The sequence below is a fragment of the Manis javanica genome, chromosome 1, assembly GCF_040802235.1.
Source record: "Manis javanica isolate MJ-LG chromosome 1, MJ_LKY, whole genome shotgun sequence".
In the NCBI taxonomy this organism is placed as follows: Eukaryota; Metazoa; Chordata; class Mammalia; order Pholidota; family Manidae; genus Manis; species Manis javanica.
The window spans coordinates 207034647-207051218 of record NC_133156.1 but is presented as its reverse complement, the minus strand read 5'-3'; the positions used below and the strand labels follow the sequence as shown (position 1 = coordinate 207051218).

Here is a 16572-nt window from a genome sequence, read left to right as displayed (position 1 = left end):
GATTGATTCCTACTTTATTCCTTCACAAAGTCTTCTTGTCTTTCTGGTGTTTTTTTTTTTTTTTTTTTTTTGAGAGGGCATCTCTCATATTTATTGATCAAATGGTTGTTAACAACAATAAAATTCTGTATAGGGGGGTCAATGCTCAATGCATAATCATTAATCCATCTCAAGCCTAACTCTCGTCAGTCTCCAATCTTCTGAAGCATAACGAACAAGTTCTTACATGGTGAACGAATTCTTACATAGTGAATAAGTTCTTACATGGTGAACAGTACAAAGGCATTCATCACAGAAACTTTCGGTTTTGATCACGCATTATGAACTATAAACAATCAGGTCAAATATGAATATTCATTTAATTTTTATACTTGATTTATATGTGGATCCCACATTTCTCCCTTTATTATTATTATTATTATTTTTATTTTTAATAAAATGCTGAAGTGGTAGGTAGATGCAAGATAAAGGTAGAAAACATAGTTTAGTGTTGTAAGAGAGCAATTGTAGATGATCAGGTGTGTGCCTGTAGACTATGTACTAATCCGAGCTAGACAAGGGCAATAAAACATCCACAGGTGCAGAAGCTTTCTCTCAAAACAGGGGGGGGTGAGGTTCTAAGCTTCACCACTGTTGTTCCCCGATTTCTCACCTGATGGCCCCCCTGCGACTGTGCCTGTCTTAGGTTGTTCCTCCCTTGAGGAATCTTACCCTTCTCTGCCTAACCAGTCATTTTCTGGGGCCATACCGGGAAATGTAAAGTTGGTAAGTGAGAGAGAAGCCATATTGTTTGAAAAGGTTAGCTTTTTACTTCTTTGCAGATTTATGCCCTGTGGCTTCTATGCCGAGCACTTGTCTCGAGGTATCTTTACCACCTGGAGGAATTATGATGCTCAGTAAATTCGATATGAGGCACGAATTCTATTTAAGGGTTGTAATTAGGAAGGAAGAAGAAAAGCTATAGAGGTAGCATATGGAAGAAAACATGGGAGGATTGATTATTTCTTTGACATATCTTCTTGTAGAGTACCTTAAGCATATATAGGTTTTAAACTGCTAACTAACTTGCGCACACATATTAACATAATAGGAATACGGTGACATAAACAAAGCAAATCTATAATTACCAGCCATCTCCAGTGAAGCCAAGAAAACCAGTTAGGCACCCTAGGCATTTGTGAAAATTTGTCTATGATATGATGGATATTGTCCAACTGTACTTGAACAGTCTGAGAGAAATCAGACAAATTAAAGCAGTCCATTTCTGGGATCTGTTCACATCCCATATGTTCTTTTAACCGTAGATAGTCTATAGTCGTAAGATTTTGGAGCGCTACAACTTGCACCCCTCCCAACTCCTGGTTGAGTTCCAACAGTACAGATCCAGTCAAATTTGTTGTCTCACTGTATGCACATGCCAGCCTAGACATCTCCCTCCTCATTCCAATGGCAAGTCCAGGAAACGGTGGGATGGACGCAGCCACAACTGCAGCATTGCCCGGATCCCTGTGGAGGCTTTTTGGTGATCATCCCCTGGCACGAGTCCTCCAGAGAGTGCTGATGCCAGAAGCTCCTCCTCATATCTTAGTTCATTTTCTGGATAGCCAAGCTAGGCCTTGATCTTCTGCATAAAAACAAATAGACCCTTTGCCCACACTTTGACATGCCCTCTATACCACTGTGTAGAACTCATTGGAGGTTAGCACACAGGAACTGCTTTTTTTTTTTTTATTAAGAGAAAGGAATATTATCAGAAAAGAGTACCTCCATAGCCAATCATCTGACACCCTTTAAGTGATCAAAATTAAGGATATTTAAAGCATGTGTTAATCTTTGATTTACCAATAGTTTTATCCTATCAAGGAGTAATCCCCCTTTTCTTTCTTTTTTCTTTATTTTTTATTTTTTATTTTTTTTATTAATCTTTAATCTAGACTTACATGAAGAACACTATGTTTACTATGCTCTCCCCTATACCAGGTCCCCCCTAAAAACCACATTACAGTCACTGTCCATCAGCTTAGCAAAATGTTGTAGAGTCACTACTTGTCCTCTGTGTTGTGCAGCCCACCCTCCCCTCTCTCCCTCCCCCCCATGCATGCTAATCTTAATACCCCCTTTTTTCTTCCCCCCCCATTATCCCTCCCTGCCCACCCATCCTCCCCAGTTCCTTTCCCTTTGGTACCTGTTAGTCCATTTTTGGATTCTGTAATTCCGCTGCTGTTTTGTTCCTTCAGTTTTTCCTTTGTTCTTATACTCCTCAGATGAGTGAAATCATTTGGTATTGCTCTTTCTCCGCTTGGCTTATTTCACTGAGCATAATACTCTCCAGCTCCATCCATGTTGCTGCAAATGGTAGGATTTTCCCTCTTCTTGTGGCTGAGTAGTATTCCATTGTGTATATGTACCACATCTTCTTTATCCATTCATCTACCAATGGACATTTAGGTTGCTTCCAATTCTTGGCTATTGTAAATAGTGCTGCGATAAACATAGGAGTGCATCTGTCTTTCTCAAACTTGATTGCTGTGTTCTTAGGGTAAATTCCTAGGAGTGGAATTCCTAGGTCAAATGGTAGGTCTGTTTTGAGCATTTTGATGAACCTCCATACTGCTTTCCACAATGGTTGAACTAATTTACATTCCCACCAGCAGTGTAGGAGGGTTCCCCTTTCTCCACAGCCTCGCCAACATTTGTTGTTGTTTGTCTTTTGGATGGCAGCCATCCTTACTGGTGTGAGGTGATACCTCATTGTAGTTTTAATTTGCATTTCTCTGATAATTAACAATGTGGAGCATCTTTTCATGTGACTGTTGGCCATCTGTATTTCTTTTTTAGAGAACTGTCTGTTCAGTTCCTCTGCCCATTTTTTAATTGGGTTATTTGTTTTTTGTTTGTTGAGGCGTGTGAGCTCTTTATATATTCTGGACGTCAAGCCTTTATCGGATCTGTCATTTTCAAATATATTCTCCCATACTGTAGGGTTCCTTTTTGTTCTATTGATGGTGTCTTTTGCTGTACAGAAGCTTTTCAGCTTAATGTAGTCCCACTTGCTCATTTTTCTGGTGCTTTTTTTCTTAGAACTTTATAGAAGAAGTTCTTCCTATTAGATAGACACATGTATGGAAAACAAAACATTCCAGGAGATGTTTATACTAAAAATCTTCCATTAAAAATTCTTCCCATCTTATAAGCTGCAATTTGTTATTGTATAGTTTACTGTACAGATACTAGAAATTGTTCCTCACCCCCCATATTTCAACTTAATTTTAAGGTAGTAGGAATTTGTATATTCTGGAAGCTTTAAATACTTCCATTATATTTGGAACCACAGAAGTGCTTGAGTTACTCATTTATAAATGTATACATGTGTCAGGTGTAGAAAAAGCCAAGGGGCCTGAACTATCTGCTTTCTTTGGATAAGACTATTGTTTCCATGGTAGTTGCCGAATTAGAAGCCTAGCACTCTCGATTTTTGGCTTATCCTGGGATCTTAGAATGGACAAGAAGTCAAGAATGAGTTTGTCTTTGACTGTGGTGCATCTTTATAATACAAAAAATACACTACAGCTAGATCATACATTGCTTCTCTAGGGAAACCAAAAAAAAACACCAAACCCTTACCTCACTAAATTTAGTGTGTACTTGTGAGTGCTTGCTAAATAAAACCTACTGATGGGAATGTATGCTTGTGAAATTAAGTGTATGGCAAATTATCCTTCCCTGTGTGGTATCATACGTACCTATTTAAAGCTTGGCAAGGCTGGCATCTGGGACAAATATAAATACTGACTGACCTTATGTTTAAAAAGTACAGTTTAATTTGCAATAGCCAAGATATGGAAGCAACCTAAGTGTCCTCAAAAGATAAATGGATAAAGAAGATGTGGTACATGTACACAATGGAATATTATTCAGCCATAAAAAGAAAAGAAAGCCTCTCATTTGCAACAACATGGATGGAGCTAGAGGGTATTATGTTCAGTGAAATAAGCCAGGTGGAGAAAGACAAGTACCAGACGATTTCACTTATTTGTGGAGTATTAAAAAAAAGCAAAACAGAAGGAACAGAATAGCAGTGGACTCACAGACACCAAGAAGGGACTAGTGGTTACCAAGGGGAAGGGATTGGCAGGGGAGGATGAAGAGGATCAAGGGGCACCCTAATTCGCAATCACAATATAAGTTGATCATGGGGACAATAGTACAGCATGGAGAATACAGTTAATGACTCTTAACATCTTACTATGTTGACAGAGAGTAACCGCACTAGAGAGGGTGAGGTTTTAATAATATGGGTAACTGTTGAACCATTGTGATGTATATTTGAAACCAACATAAGATTGCATATCAATGATACTTTAATTAAAAAAAAGACTCTTATAAGGCCTTCTGTATAAAAGCTTTTTTCCTCCTTGGGAAAAAAAAGTATAGTTTTAATGTTAGTGGTATGAACAGCAGAAGTGAGTATGGAAACAGCATTTGTTCTCTTACACTTTATTTTGTATTTTAACGGGAACTTTGTAGAACCTTTAAAATATGATCTACTGTATGCAGAAAATTAAAAGACTAATCCATTGAGTCTTTTCTGTGGAATTTAAATCATAGAATTGGTCTAATTATAACTTAGCTTTTTAATTTGTTTTAAACACCAATAATGATTGTTTATGTTGTTTGCTTACATACACATATACTCAAAGTTTCAGTAAATTGGAATGTCAAATTTTCAGGTATTACATGTAGAATTATCCACTACTTCCTGTAACTAGGATATACAAGATTGAAAAAATCTCTGAAGCCATTTATTTTTGAAAAAGCTCCAAAGCAAGTTGCATTTAGAATCAAGTTTTTCAAACCTTTCCTAATGAAAACCTCTCCTCTTTGTTCTCCTGCAGGCTTTTAGTGCCTATTCCACTTTCTGGCTTGCTTTTTCTATATTTTTTTGGACCAGTTTTCTTTTAAATCAAGGTAAAATTCATGTACCATAAAATTTACCATTTTAACCATTTTAAAGTACACAATTCAGTGGGTTTTAGCATAGTCACAGTGCTGTGTAACCAGCACCATTGTGTAATTCCAGAAAATTTTCATCACCCCATACCCATTAGTAGTAACTCCTCATCTTCCTCCTTCCCCAGTCCCCTGGCAACCACTTTTTGTCCCTATGGATTTGCTTTTTCTGGACATTTCATATAAATATAATCATGCAATATGTGGACTTTTACATCTAGCTTCTTTGATTTAGCCTAGTGTGTTTGATTCACTCATTACTTTATTCCTTTTTTTATGGTTGAATAATATTACATTGTATGTAATTTTGTTTTTCCTTTCATCAGTTGATAGACATTTGGGTTATTTCCATTTTTTGGTTATTTTGAATAATGCTACCATGAACAATCATGTGCAGATTTTTGTGTGACTATATGTTTTAAATTCTCTTAGGTATGTAGATAAGGGAAAATTGCTGGGTCATGTGGTAACTCTTCATTTAACTTTGTGAAGAATGGCCAAATTGTTTTCTACAGTGCCATACCATTTTACATTCCTGCCAGGAATGTATGAAGTTTCCAATTTTTCCCCATGCTTTGGAATATATATATCTTCCTTGGAGAAATCATTTCCCCATTTTTAATTGGGTTATTTATTTTTGTTGTTGAATTATCAGAGTTATTTATATATTCTGGATATTAGACCCATATGTGATTCTCAGGTATTTTCTTCCACCCTATGGGTTGTCTTTTTACTTTCTCGATAGTGCCTTTTGATACCCAAAACTTTTTAATTTTGATAAGTCTCAGCTTATATACTTTTTTCTTCTGTTGTTTGTGCTTTTGGTGTTATTTTTTTGCCTTGGCTTGCTTTTAACCTCTAGTTTCAAACTCTTGTTAACTTTAGGCTTCAGATTTTTCCGCTGGTAGCTCCCTCCACTCCACTTTTCAAATAATTATCTGTCCCAGTGACTTACTTGCTCCTTAGTCCTTACTCCATAAGCCACTCTTGGGAAAAACTTTAAGGTCCTCAGTTCTAGGATAGTTTTATGTGCTTGTAAAAAAAATTTATTGGCCTTGGTCAAAAGAAATTGGCTATTGGTAGTTTTTCCCCAGCTTTACTGAGATATAATTGACATATATAATGTTATATAATTTTAAGGGCTACAATGTATTGATACACTTTTATATTGCAAAATGATTATCACTATGGAGTTACCTAACACCTCTATCATGTCAGATAGTTACCATTTCTTTTTTGTGATGAGAACTTTTAAAATAGCTATGGGTAAATCAAAGATTTGTGAAACAAGTTAAAGTTTTGGAGTTTAGAAAAAAGCAGGAGGCATGTGGCAAACATTTTTCATTGTCATATAACATTAATTACCAGTATAATACTAAGAGTAAAATTTGAAGGTCCCTTTCTCATAGATATCATCATTTTAACCACATTGTCCATAGGACGTAGGTAAATAGTTGAAAAATTATGAGTAGATAAGGTTTTACGGAGTTGACATTTGAATCAAGTAGATGATTCATGAATCAGAAGTCCTTGAGTCTGGGACAAATGAAAGGGAACTTGAAATATTTACCACGTGTTCATGGCAGTTTTCCTATAATTAGCACTAACTCTTGTATTATTGGTGACAATGATTGGTGACATTAGTCTTTCAAGAGATGCTATCTTTTAGGTTTTCTATACTTCAAAGATAATTGATTTTCATTTTTGTAAGTTATATAGAGGCCTAGGATTAGTTTTACTGTCTCTCTTCTCCATTAAAATATAACATAAGATATACTTCCTATTTTTTTTGGCTTTAAGAAATAATGCTTTCAAGAAGAGACAAGTTCTGCCTTAGTGCTAACTCTGAAAGCCATACATTTTAGTTTAAATAATGCTTTAAATTTTTAAACATGCATTTCAATTATTCCAATTTGTTTTTTTGGAATATTTAACTTTTTGCAAAATATGTGTGCCTTTTTTCTACTCTTGTCTCAGATTTCATTCCATATGTTTATTTCATCCTGAATTGAGAGTGAATGTGTGTGTGTGTGTGTGTGTGTGTGAGAGAGAGAGAGAGAGAGAGAGACAGAGAGAGAGAGAGAGAGACAGAGAGAACATGAGAGAATGCCCTTATTAAAACTAGGCCATAAAGCAGTTCCACTCCTGGGAATTTATCCCAAGGAAATAGAAATGAGCCCAATGTTTCAACAAAGATGGTCATTGTAGCAATATACATAATAGCACAAAACTGGGCACCATCTAAAAATCCAACATAAAATGTTGGTTCAATAAATTATGGTGCATCCATTGAACTACTTGGCCCCATTAGAATCATGTTGCAGGAGAATACTTAGTGATGTAGGAAACTGTTTATAATATGTTAAATGAAAAACACAAATTGCAAAATAGTATGAACAATGTGCTCTCAGTTATTTAGTGAAAGTATGAGTATGGAGTAACATTTGAAGGCTCTGTACCAAAATATTAACTGTTTATCTCTGCATGATAGGATTATGAGCATTTTTTTCTTGAGGAGAAATATATATTGATTTTGTATTCAACAAGCCATTTGAGTTCTGTGCCATATTGCTGATCATTTTAATAGTTTCTTCTTGCATTTTAGATGTTAAATACTTTGTTCTTTTTTCTCTCTTGCCTCACACACATATCATAGTTTTCCATGTTAACAATAAATAACCTCCTCTAAACCTAGAATCTTGTGTTCACAGAGAAGATACAGAATCATTGTGTTATGATGATGAAAATTTGACTTGTGGTGGGGACTTTGCTTCTTTAGGTTATGATACTCTTGAGTCCAGTATTTGGACAGTGATGATTGTAAATAGCTTTTTGTAATCTCAGTCACTTTATCAAAGAACTGGGTCTGTATAATAGAAATAAAATGTTCTAAAAAGAGTAATATAGTTTACCCACATTCTCTTACTTACATGTATTAGTTTGCTATCGCTTCGAAAATATTGCTGTAGACTGGATGGCTTCAACAATACTTGTATTTTCTCACAGTTCTGTGTCTAGAAGTCTGAGAATAAGGCTTTGCATGATTTTTTTCCTCTGCGGCCTCTCTCCTTGACTTGCAGGTGGCTGCCCTCCTGTGGCCTCTTCACATTGTCATCCGTCTGTACACATACCCTGTTGTCCTGACCTCCTTTTCCTGTAAGGACATACTGGATTAGGACCCATCCTAATGACCCCATTTTAACTTAATTACCTCTTTAATGGTCATTTCTCCACAACATTAATTACCTCTTTAATGGTCATTTCTCCACAATTTAATTACCTATTTAAAGGTCATTTCTTCAAATACTGTCACATTCTGAGGAAAGGGGATTAGGTTTTCAACATATGAATTCTGGGGAGACACAATTCAGTCCATAATACTATACATCATTTTTGATAAGCTTTAATGACAAAGTTAAAGTAGTATTGATGAAGTAAATTTGGTGAATTATTAATGGTTAAAACTGTTACAACATCCCAAAGAACTACAGTTGTAGTTGTATAGGGCAGACTTTAGAAGACTGTAGATACATTTATGTCAGTTTTTATCACCATTGGAAAAGTAGCTCACACTTCATGGCCTGTTGGCAGTTGGATCTATTTGTATATGAAGAATAGTTCTCTTATAAGCATTAATAAAATACCAGTAATCAAATTAAATATTTAAAGCTCTGTTAGGTGAAGAGAAATTAGAATTAAAGGGAATGGAATTGAGATTCTTAGGCAAAAGGTACAAAAAAATTTGCCCCCTGACATTTAGAACTCTCCATAGAGGAAGTGTACAGACTTGAAGGTTAGTTAGTTCTTTCTGACTGAAGTTCTGAATTTGTTGGGCTGTTATAGAGGAAATTTATATATTGTTGAGTGTGGTTCTGTGATTCATTGATTATTTTTCTTTTGAGATTCTCAAAATGTAAGGTTTTGTTTTGTTGTCTTTAAAAGGGTTAGTAACTTACTTTTATATAACTAAAACAATAATAAATATTTGCTAATACTTTAAATTGTAGATTAATCATTAAGAAATGTCATTACAATGAAATATTCTGATGACTATATTCTGTTCTTTTCCTTCTCCCTCTAGTGGGCAGAAAATATTTAAAAAATAGAACATGGAAAGTTTTATTAATATTGGGTGTATCACAATGCACAGTCTCAGCCTTTTAAGCAATAATTCTATATTTTAGAATCACTAAAGAAATGCTTTCTTCCTTTCTAGACACAATAATGGATCTTTGAATGTTGAAGATGTTCTTACCAGCTTCGACAATACAGGAAATGTTTGTAAGTTATATGCTCACTGTTTAAGTATTTTTAGTGTTTTAAAACATGCATTTATAATTGGTGTTTTTCTCACTGATTTTTATTATGCTGATTCATGTATGTGTGTGTGTGATAGAAACTCTCATTGTGCAAACTCTTTAGCTACAAAATAAGCATCATATAATATACATCTACTAAGTGTGGAAGAAGGCAGTTTTTACACTTCGCAGTAGTGTATGTGTGTGTTTAACAGAATGTAAGTCAGAAGGAAAAACGACTTTACAGTACTGTCCCTTTTGTTTCTTGTTTCCATTTTGACTTTCTCAGTTAATCTAACAGATGGGCTGCTCTTCTTTCTTTGCCATGTTTTGGGTGCTTCCTTTCTACTTCCTGCTGCTTCTCTCTTTCCTGCAGAATAAACCCAGAATATGTTATCCTTGCTGCTAATATGCTTTAATACCAGAATGTTTTTGTTTTATGTGTTATTATAATATTATAGAATGCATTGTCTTTTCATCTAAGCCTCTGATAGATTGTCATGATTTCTCTATTGAGAGAGTCATTTACGTAATTATGATGTTATGTGATGAGAGAAATCATCCAATAATATCTTTATTTCACTGAGTTAAGCAATGTCCTGTGATAGGAGCTGTGTGTTCCTTCATGTAGGTTACATAGAATATTTCTCTAAAGACTGTGAATTATCAGTGAAATATGACCATTTTAAATGTAAAAATTGTACTCACTTTTTTTCCTTAAAGGAAATTTCAGAGCTCTAAGTACTTATTGTCTGAACTAAAGTAATATACTTTATTAACAGTACTACTTTATCAAATGCTCTCTAATTTTAGATCTGCATAGAATAAAGCCTAGCAGTACTTGGGCAATACTTTTGTTCTTATGCTCACATTATGGCAAGCTTTTGATTGTATAGAAAAATACTTATTTTGTCACTAAGGAGTCTATAAATATCCTAAAATTGTCCTGAAATATTTAAAATACAGGTTTCTTTTACATGGATAGTGACAGGTGCACCTTTTAGTTTCCATACGTTGGCTCTTGCTGAATTCTTTCCCACTTAAGCATATCTCATATGTTTATTGGGCAGTAGGACAAGGACTGTGCAAGCAATGGTTGAGATATTCTCCTTTAGCTGTTGGGTAATATAAAATTTCATTGTTAGGCTTATGCATATATAATGTTAAATGAGGAATTTTTGATTCAGTAATGTAAAAGTCAATTCATATTCTCAATGGCTCAGTATAAAATAGGACCACTAGCTGGCAGCATTATGTAAAATAAAAATATTTTTCTAAGGGTCTAAGCTATAATTTTATACATAAGTAACTATCATATCCTTTTCTAACACTTTTCCTATCAGCTTGCTTTCCCATCCTCACCCACCCCCAGTTGACAAATGGAGAAATTGTAAAAAGGTGTTTTTTCACTGTTGTCTACCCAACTACCTGCATTTGAATCCTGGCTCTGAAATTAATCTTGAGCAATTTACATCATCTCCATGAGCCTTAATTTTTTCATCACTTAGAACTGTACATTATATATAGTAACTGTATAATGTGTACTACATTCTTTGTAGTTGATATTCATTAAATTGAAACTATTTATCACTTATTATTGATGATGAGTACGTCTAAAACTTCTTTCCCTTTTTTCCTAATAATGAAGATAATATTATTAAGGGTTATCCTGATATTTTGAAGTATTTTGGTTGAGTTAACAAGGCAGGAACAGTAGATAAAATTACCATAATAGTAATTTATTGAAATATCTTGTCATAAATGTGGTCTTAAAAACTTTGAACATATTGCTGAGTGATAAAAGTGGTGACAGAAATAACTTTTATATTATAGTTTATATTTTAAAAGAAAAATCTATATTGATATTTCACTTAATGATGAAATGGTAAAGTCCTGTTACAATAAAACAAATATTGATTATAACTTTTATATAATCTTTGCCAAGGCGTAAAGTGATCAATGATTGGAAAAGTGATTTTTTACTTGAAGCCTGTAATGTTTGATTTTACACTGGTGATATTAGGTTGAGTATGTGACTAGAAACCCAGCAGAGGGCGCCACAATCATAATTGTGTTTTACAGCCTGCTATAACTGGAACAAATAACTTGAATAGTAACTGTAAGCTTTCATCATGTAAACATATAGAGGTGTATGTTTAAACATTTCCATTTGATTTCTTTCTTATGCACTTAGTATATTCAGCAATCTACAAAAAATATGTTTTCCTGATTGATTTTTGAGTTCATATTTCTGTCTTTTGTATACTTCTAGCTTTACATAAAGTTATACTTTTGGTATTGTTAATATTGATAGAGGGCAGAAGTTCTACAAGAATATCAATTCCTAAATCACCATCATTGTAGTACACTGAAGGATATTTAGAATGAGAAAAAACAGTTGCTAAAACTGAGAGAGAGAAACAATAGATGGAATTATCCATTGATTTCAAGAATTAGTTTCTAGGTTAATATAACTTCCTGAAAATAGAAAAAATGGTTAAAATTTTATAGTTACAAAAACATGATATGTATTTATATACAAATATATGTGTGTGTATATAAAATATAGTTCTGTCTTAATAGAACTATTGAGTTCAATTTTAACTCAATTTTAAAAATCAAGTAATGATTTTATTCATTGTTAATTTTCAAAGATGAAAGAAATTTTACTTCCTGTATCTGTTCATGCTGTGACCAAAAGACATTGAAAAATAAATGAAACCTTTGGGTAGTTTATTTCCTGAATAATAGAGCAGAAAATGTTCTTTATATTTACCTGTATTGTTTAGAAGTGTTAAGTTTTTAAATGTATGACCTGCAAAGTGTTTTATATTTCTGATAAGATATATGAAAGATATTCTTTCACTGTTTGAATTCTTTTGAATGTTGTAGGAAGAAATTGAAATGAATCTCATGTAGTCACTTTTGCATAATGATTCACTGCTTTATAGAATATGACCCCATTCTTATTTTTGTATATTTATGTTTGCTGTTTTGGAGAACAGATTATTTTGAAAGCTAAGCTCCCTTTTTGCTTGTCTTAAACCAGGGGCAGTTATGCATATTTCATTATTTGTGTTCTACTACTTGAGAACCTAATTCATTTGCAAATATCAAAGCTGCTCGATGTAGAGGTTATATCTGCTATCGATTCATCATGCCTGAAAAGAGATGCCATCAAACTACCTAGGGAAAAAGTACTGAATGACATCCTTCACCTCTAATGAGGTGCTTCTCTGTTTCATGTAACATGTCACTCAGGTACCTCCGGTAAGAGTACTCTTCAAGTGCCGCCCACATGTCTTGCTTATGTTTTCTCTGTGGGCAGAGTCTCCTTTGCAGCAAGACCCTGACCTCTGCTGAAAGAAGCCCCAGCATGCCATGCCTCTTCCGAAGCCATTCTCTCTCCAAAGTCATTTCTTTCCTCTACTGAAATGAATTAAAACAAAAACCCAAAAAACGTGATTCTCTTCAAGGGCATTGTTGTTGATGCAAATTTGGCTGTCATAGTGTATAATGTAACTATTTGGTAACTGTAAAATTTCATCAGAGCTTGAGGATTTAAGAGGTTCATTTGTACTTTTTAGCATATCATCCTTCACTTGACAACATAAACAAATGAAGTAATACTTCTTATACAATTTGTGTACAATAATATAATGTGTATAAGCAGTTAAAGGATAGAAAGTCAATAGTAATAGATCATTGCAGTAACCTAGTGTAAATCAGGATTCCTGGCTAACACTGCAGCTTAAATTGGAGGAGTGTATTGGTAAGACCTCTTCTGACATTCTTTAAAAAATTTTTTTTCTCCTGCTGGGCCACATGACAGGACCCTATGGTGGTTGGTGTCTCATGGCATCCTGGAGAGATTTTTAGGCCCTCTGCCTTATATGCTCTCGCATGTGACAATGGTGATTTTTTTCCCCCCAGAGGAACAAAGGCTGACTTGGACTTTTAATACTACAGTTTCCTGCTTCTTCTGAATCTTTCCTAGTGGTTTGATAGTGGAACCTATTTTGTGACGTATCTAAAACTGATCTCTTTTGGATTAGTAATCAATTATTACTTAAGGAAATGTTCCTATTTAAATATAAAGTATTTTTATTTTCTACCTGTAGTTAGGAAACCAAAAGTCTCTTAGGAAACAGAGTCCAAATTTTTAGTTTTCCTGTTTCATTGTTATTGTGGTTCATAGTTAGGATCCATAATGTTGGTGGAATAATCAACGTTTCAAGAATGTCAGCTTGGATTTAAAAACTTTTTCCTCATTCAAATAAAGGTGTGTGTGTGTGTGTGTGTATAGGTATGTAATACATATATGTGTATATATGTGTGTATATATGTGTGTGTGGTTATATCTATACCTATGTACACTTGGTAAGGTAGTTTGATTAAAAAAGGAGAAATTTGGATTTCTATGGGTAATTGCTCTATTTTTAATTTAGTGGGGTCATAGAAGGATCATGGAATGTGAAGTTCAGGATTTTAGCTTTGCCAGTTACTAGCTGTGTGATTGTAGGCAAGCCTTCAAACAAATTTTAACTCCTTATTGTGAATGAATAAGAACCCATAGCTTCATTGTAGTGTGGTGAATATGAATATAAAAATATTAGATAATATGAAAGCACTATGTAAACTGTAAGTGGTATTTGTATTAATTTTTGTTATTAGTATTAATATCATCTATTGTCTCATTTATTCTTCTTGAACCTTTCACTATCTCTGTTACTGGAAAATAACACAAGATAGGAAATATTTTTGGTGTGTGCCATCTTGCTTTAATAATTTAAGTTATTTTGTTATGTGAAAACAGTGCAAAGGCACGTAATTAAGGCAATATTAGTGGAGAAATATACATATCAATCAGAAAGACTTAAATAAATGTGGTTTATCATATAATGTAGATGGATTCAGTAAAATAGGAAAGGATGAATTCTTCAGTAAATAGTATTGGGACCATGACCAGGAATTTAGAAAAGATAACAAAGCTGAATCTCTCGCTTATGCTTTATAACAAAATAAATTAAAAATGGATTAAATATTTAATTAAAAAATCCTAGATATTTCAGATGCATAATTTTATGATATTGAAATAAGGAAGGCCCTTTTAAGTGTGACCCAGACCCCATGAATTTAAGGGTGAATATGTTCACCGAATAAAGATTTAAGGTCACTTTATTCAAAGAGCATCAAAAAAGTTGAAAGACAAATGACAAACTGGTGATTATTATTTATGACATATATGCAGACAAAGATGTTTTCTGTTGTGTAAAGAACTCTGACAAAGCAGTAGCAAAAGCAGACTGCAAAACTAGAAGAAAAAGACAAAATGGCCAGAAATTGAAGATACATCAGAAAAGAAATACCAATGCTCTAGAAACATATCAAATGTTTATTTCACTAGTAGTGAAGTAATTAAATGCTATTAAAACAATGAGGTATAATTTTTGTTTATCAAATTGGCAAATAATGAGAGACCATAAGCAGTAATTAGTGAATGGTAGAGAAATAGGCATTCTTTGCTGTTGGTGGGAGGGTAGGTTGGTTCTACTTTTCCAGAGGCAATCTGGTAATATCTATCATAATTTTAAGTATCCATATCATTTGACTAAGTAATTCCTTTTCTGAACAATAATGAAATCATTATGCAAAGCTAGAATATAAAGGGATTAATTGTAGCACAATGACTAACTGGAAAAAACATATCTTTAATTTTAGATGACTGAATATTTATGGATAATCTATAAAAATGGAATATAATGTAGCTTTTCAAGATCTCTAAAATGTTATTAGGTTAAAAAAATCACTTATAGGGAATATGATCTTATGTCTGCAAAAGACATATACCCATTAAATACATGTATAGATACGCATATGCATAGAACTATGTCTTAATGTTTATAATGTTTCATGAGGTGTTAGGATTATGAATGACTATTACTTTCTTCTTTATACTTTTCAGTACTATTTGTTTTTATTAGTTTTGTAACTGGAAAAGGCAATGTTATTTCCATTTTGAAAAAAAGTAGATACTTTTTAACTTCCAAATGAGTATCAAGTTTTTTGACTGAAAGCTATGATAAAATCTCAAATTGCTTAGGACAGCACTGTGGAAAAAAAGGAGCAATTTATTTTACCAGTGAAAAAATATAAAATATTTTGTTCAAAAATAGCAATTTCTCCAAGGAGCTCACAGCATGTTAGATGTTAATGTATTAGTCTCTCAATACACTTACGAGATAAGAAATCAGAGATCAAATCATTCTAGTCTCATGTTAGGTCAGGGGAGTACAAAGAGGTTAAAAACTCGGGCAGAATATTGAAATTGGTAATAAATAATTTTTAAGTTCTATGAAAAACTAAATTTTAAGTCTCAGTGCATTATAGATTTACCGTGCATGGATAATGTTCAGCAGCCCTGGGACTACAGCAGGCCCCAGTGCCAGTGGGGAGCTGGTGGTATACCTGCACAACTACTGTATTTTGCTCTTAGCCCTACTTGAGAATCACATGTATATGTAGTCTTTGCTAGAAAAACTACTTGAGGGTAAGAAAAGACTTCTAGAGTGTAGGGCAGGTCTCTAGATGGTAGTTTTCTTAGTTATGTATATACGTCTGACTGACTTCCTACCTTCATAGGTGTCAGGGCAGTTTTTCTTTTGACATAATATTGAGTAAATATGCCCCTAAGCCTAACAGCATCCTACTCATTTGTCATTATTATTTACCAAGGAAGGAACATTTAGAAGATAAGTCTTTTTTTTAAAAATTTTGTTATCATTAATATACAATTACATGAGCAACATTGTGGTTACTTGATTCCCCCTATTATCAAGTCCCCACCACATACCCCATTACAGTTAGAAGACGTCATTTTAATTTACTTAAAATTTTTTTGGAGTTAGAAATTCTCTTTGACAAATGCCTAATCAATTCAGTAACACTGGGATATAGTTCACATCTTTGTCATAAACTTGCTAGTTTTTCCCTCTAGATATTTGAAGGGCGGTTCCTAACTTTGGTGCTTCCAAGTTTCAGCAGACAATATGCCAAGCAATTCCCCCCTATTGCCAGTAATACTGAGTTGTACTTCTTTCTCTGTCTTCTTTTAAAGACCTACTATTTCTTTGACTTTCCTTGCAGTATTTTTGAGGAACTTCGTGACTATTATTCCCATTTAATCTTCTTAATAGCTTTGCAAGGGCTGAGGAAACTGGTACTCAGATAAGTATAACTTGCTTTAACATTATTATTTAGTAAG

At 33.7% G+C, this 16572-nt stretch overlaps 1 protein-coding gene across 6 annotated transcripts in view; it reads left to right on the top strand.

Annotated features, from left to right (window-relative positions):
• CAMKMT (calmodulin-lysine N-methyltransferase) overlaps positions 1 to 16572 on the top strand; it is a 422349-nt gene that overhangs the window by 16283 nt on the left and 389494 nt on the right. For all 6 annotated transcript variants that reach the window (XM_073213707.1, XM_036990835.2, XM_073213696.1 and 3 more), the window contains exon 3: positions 9227 to 9291. In XM_073213707.1, coding sequence (XP_073069808.1) covers positions 9227 to 9291 — 65 coding nt within the window. The remainder of the gene's footprint in view (positions 1 to 9226; positions 9292 to 16572) is intronic.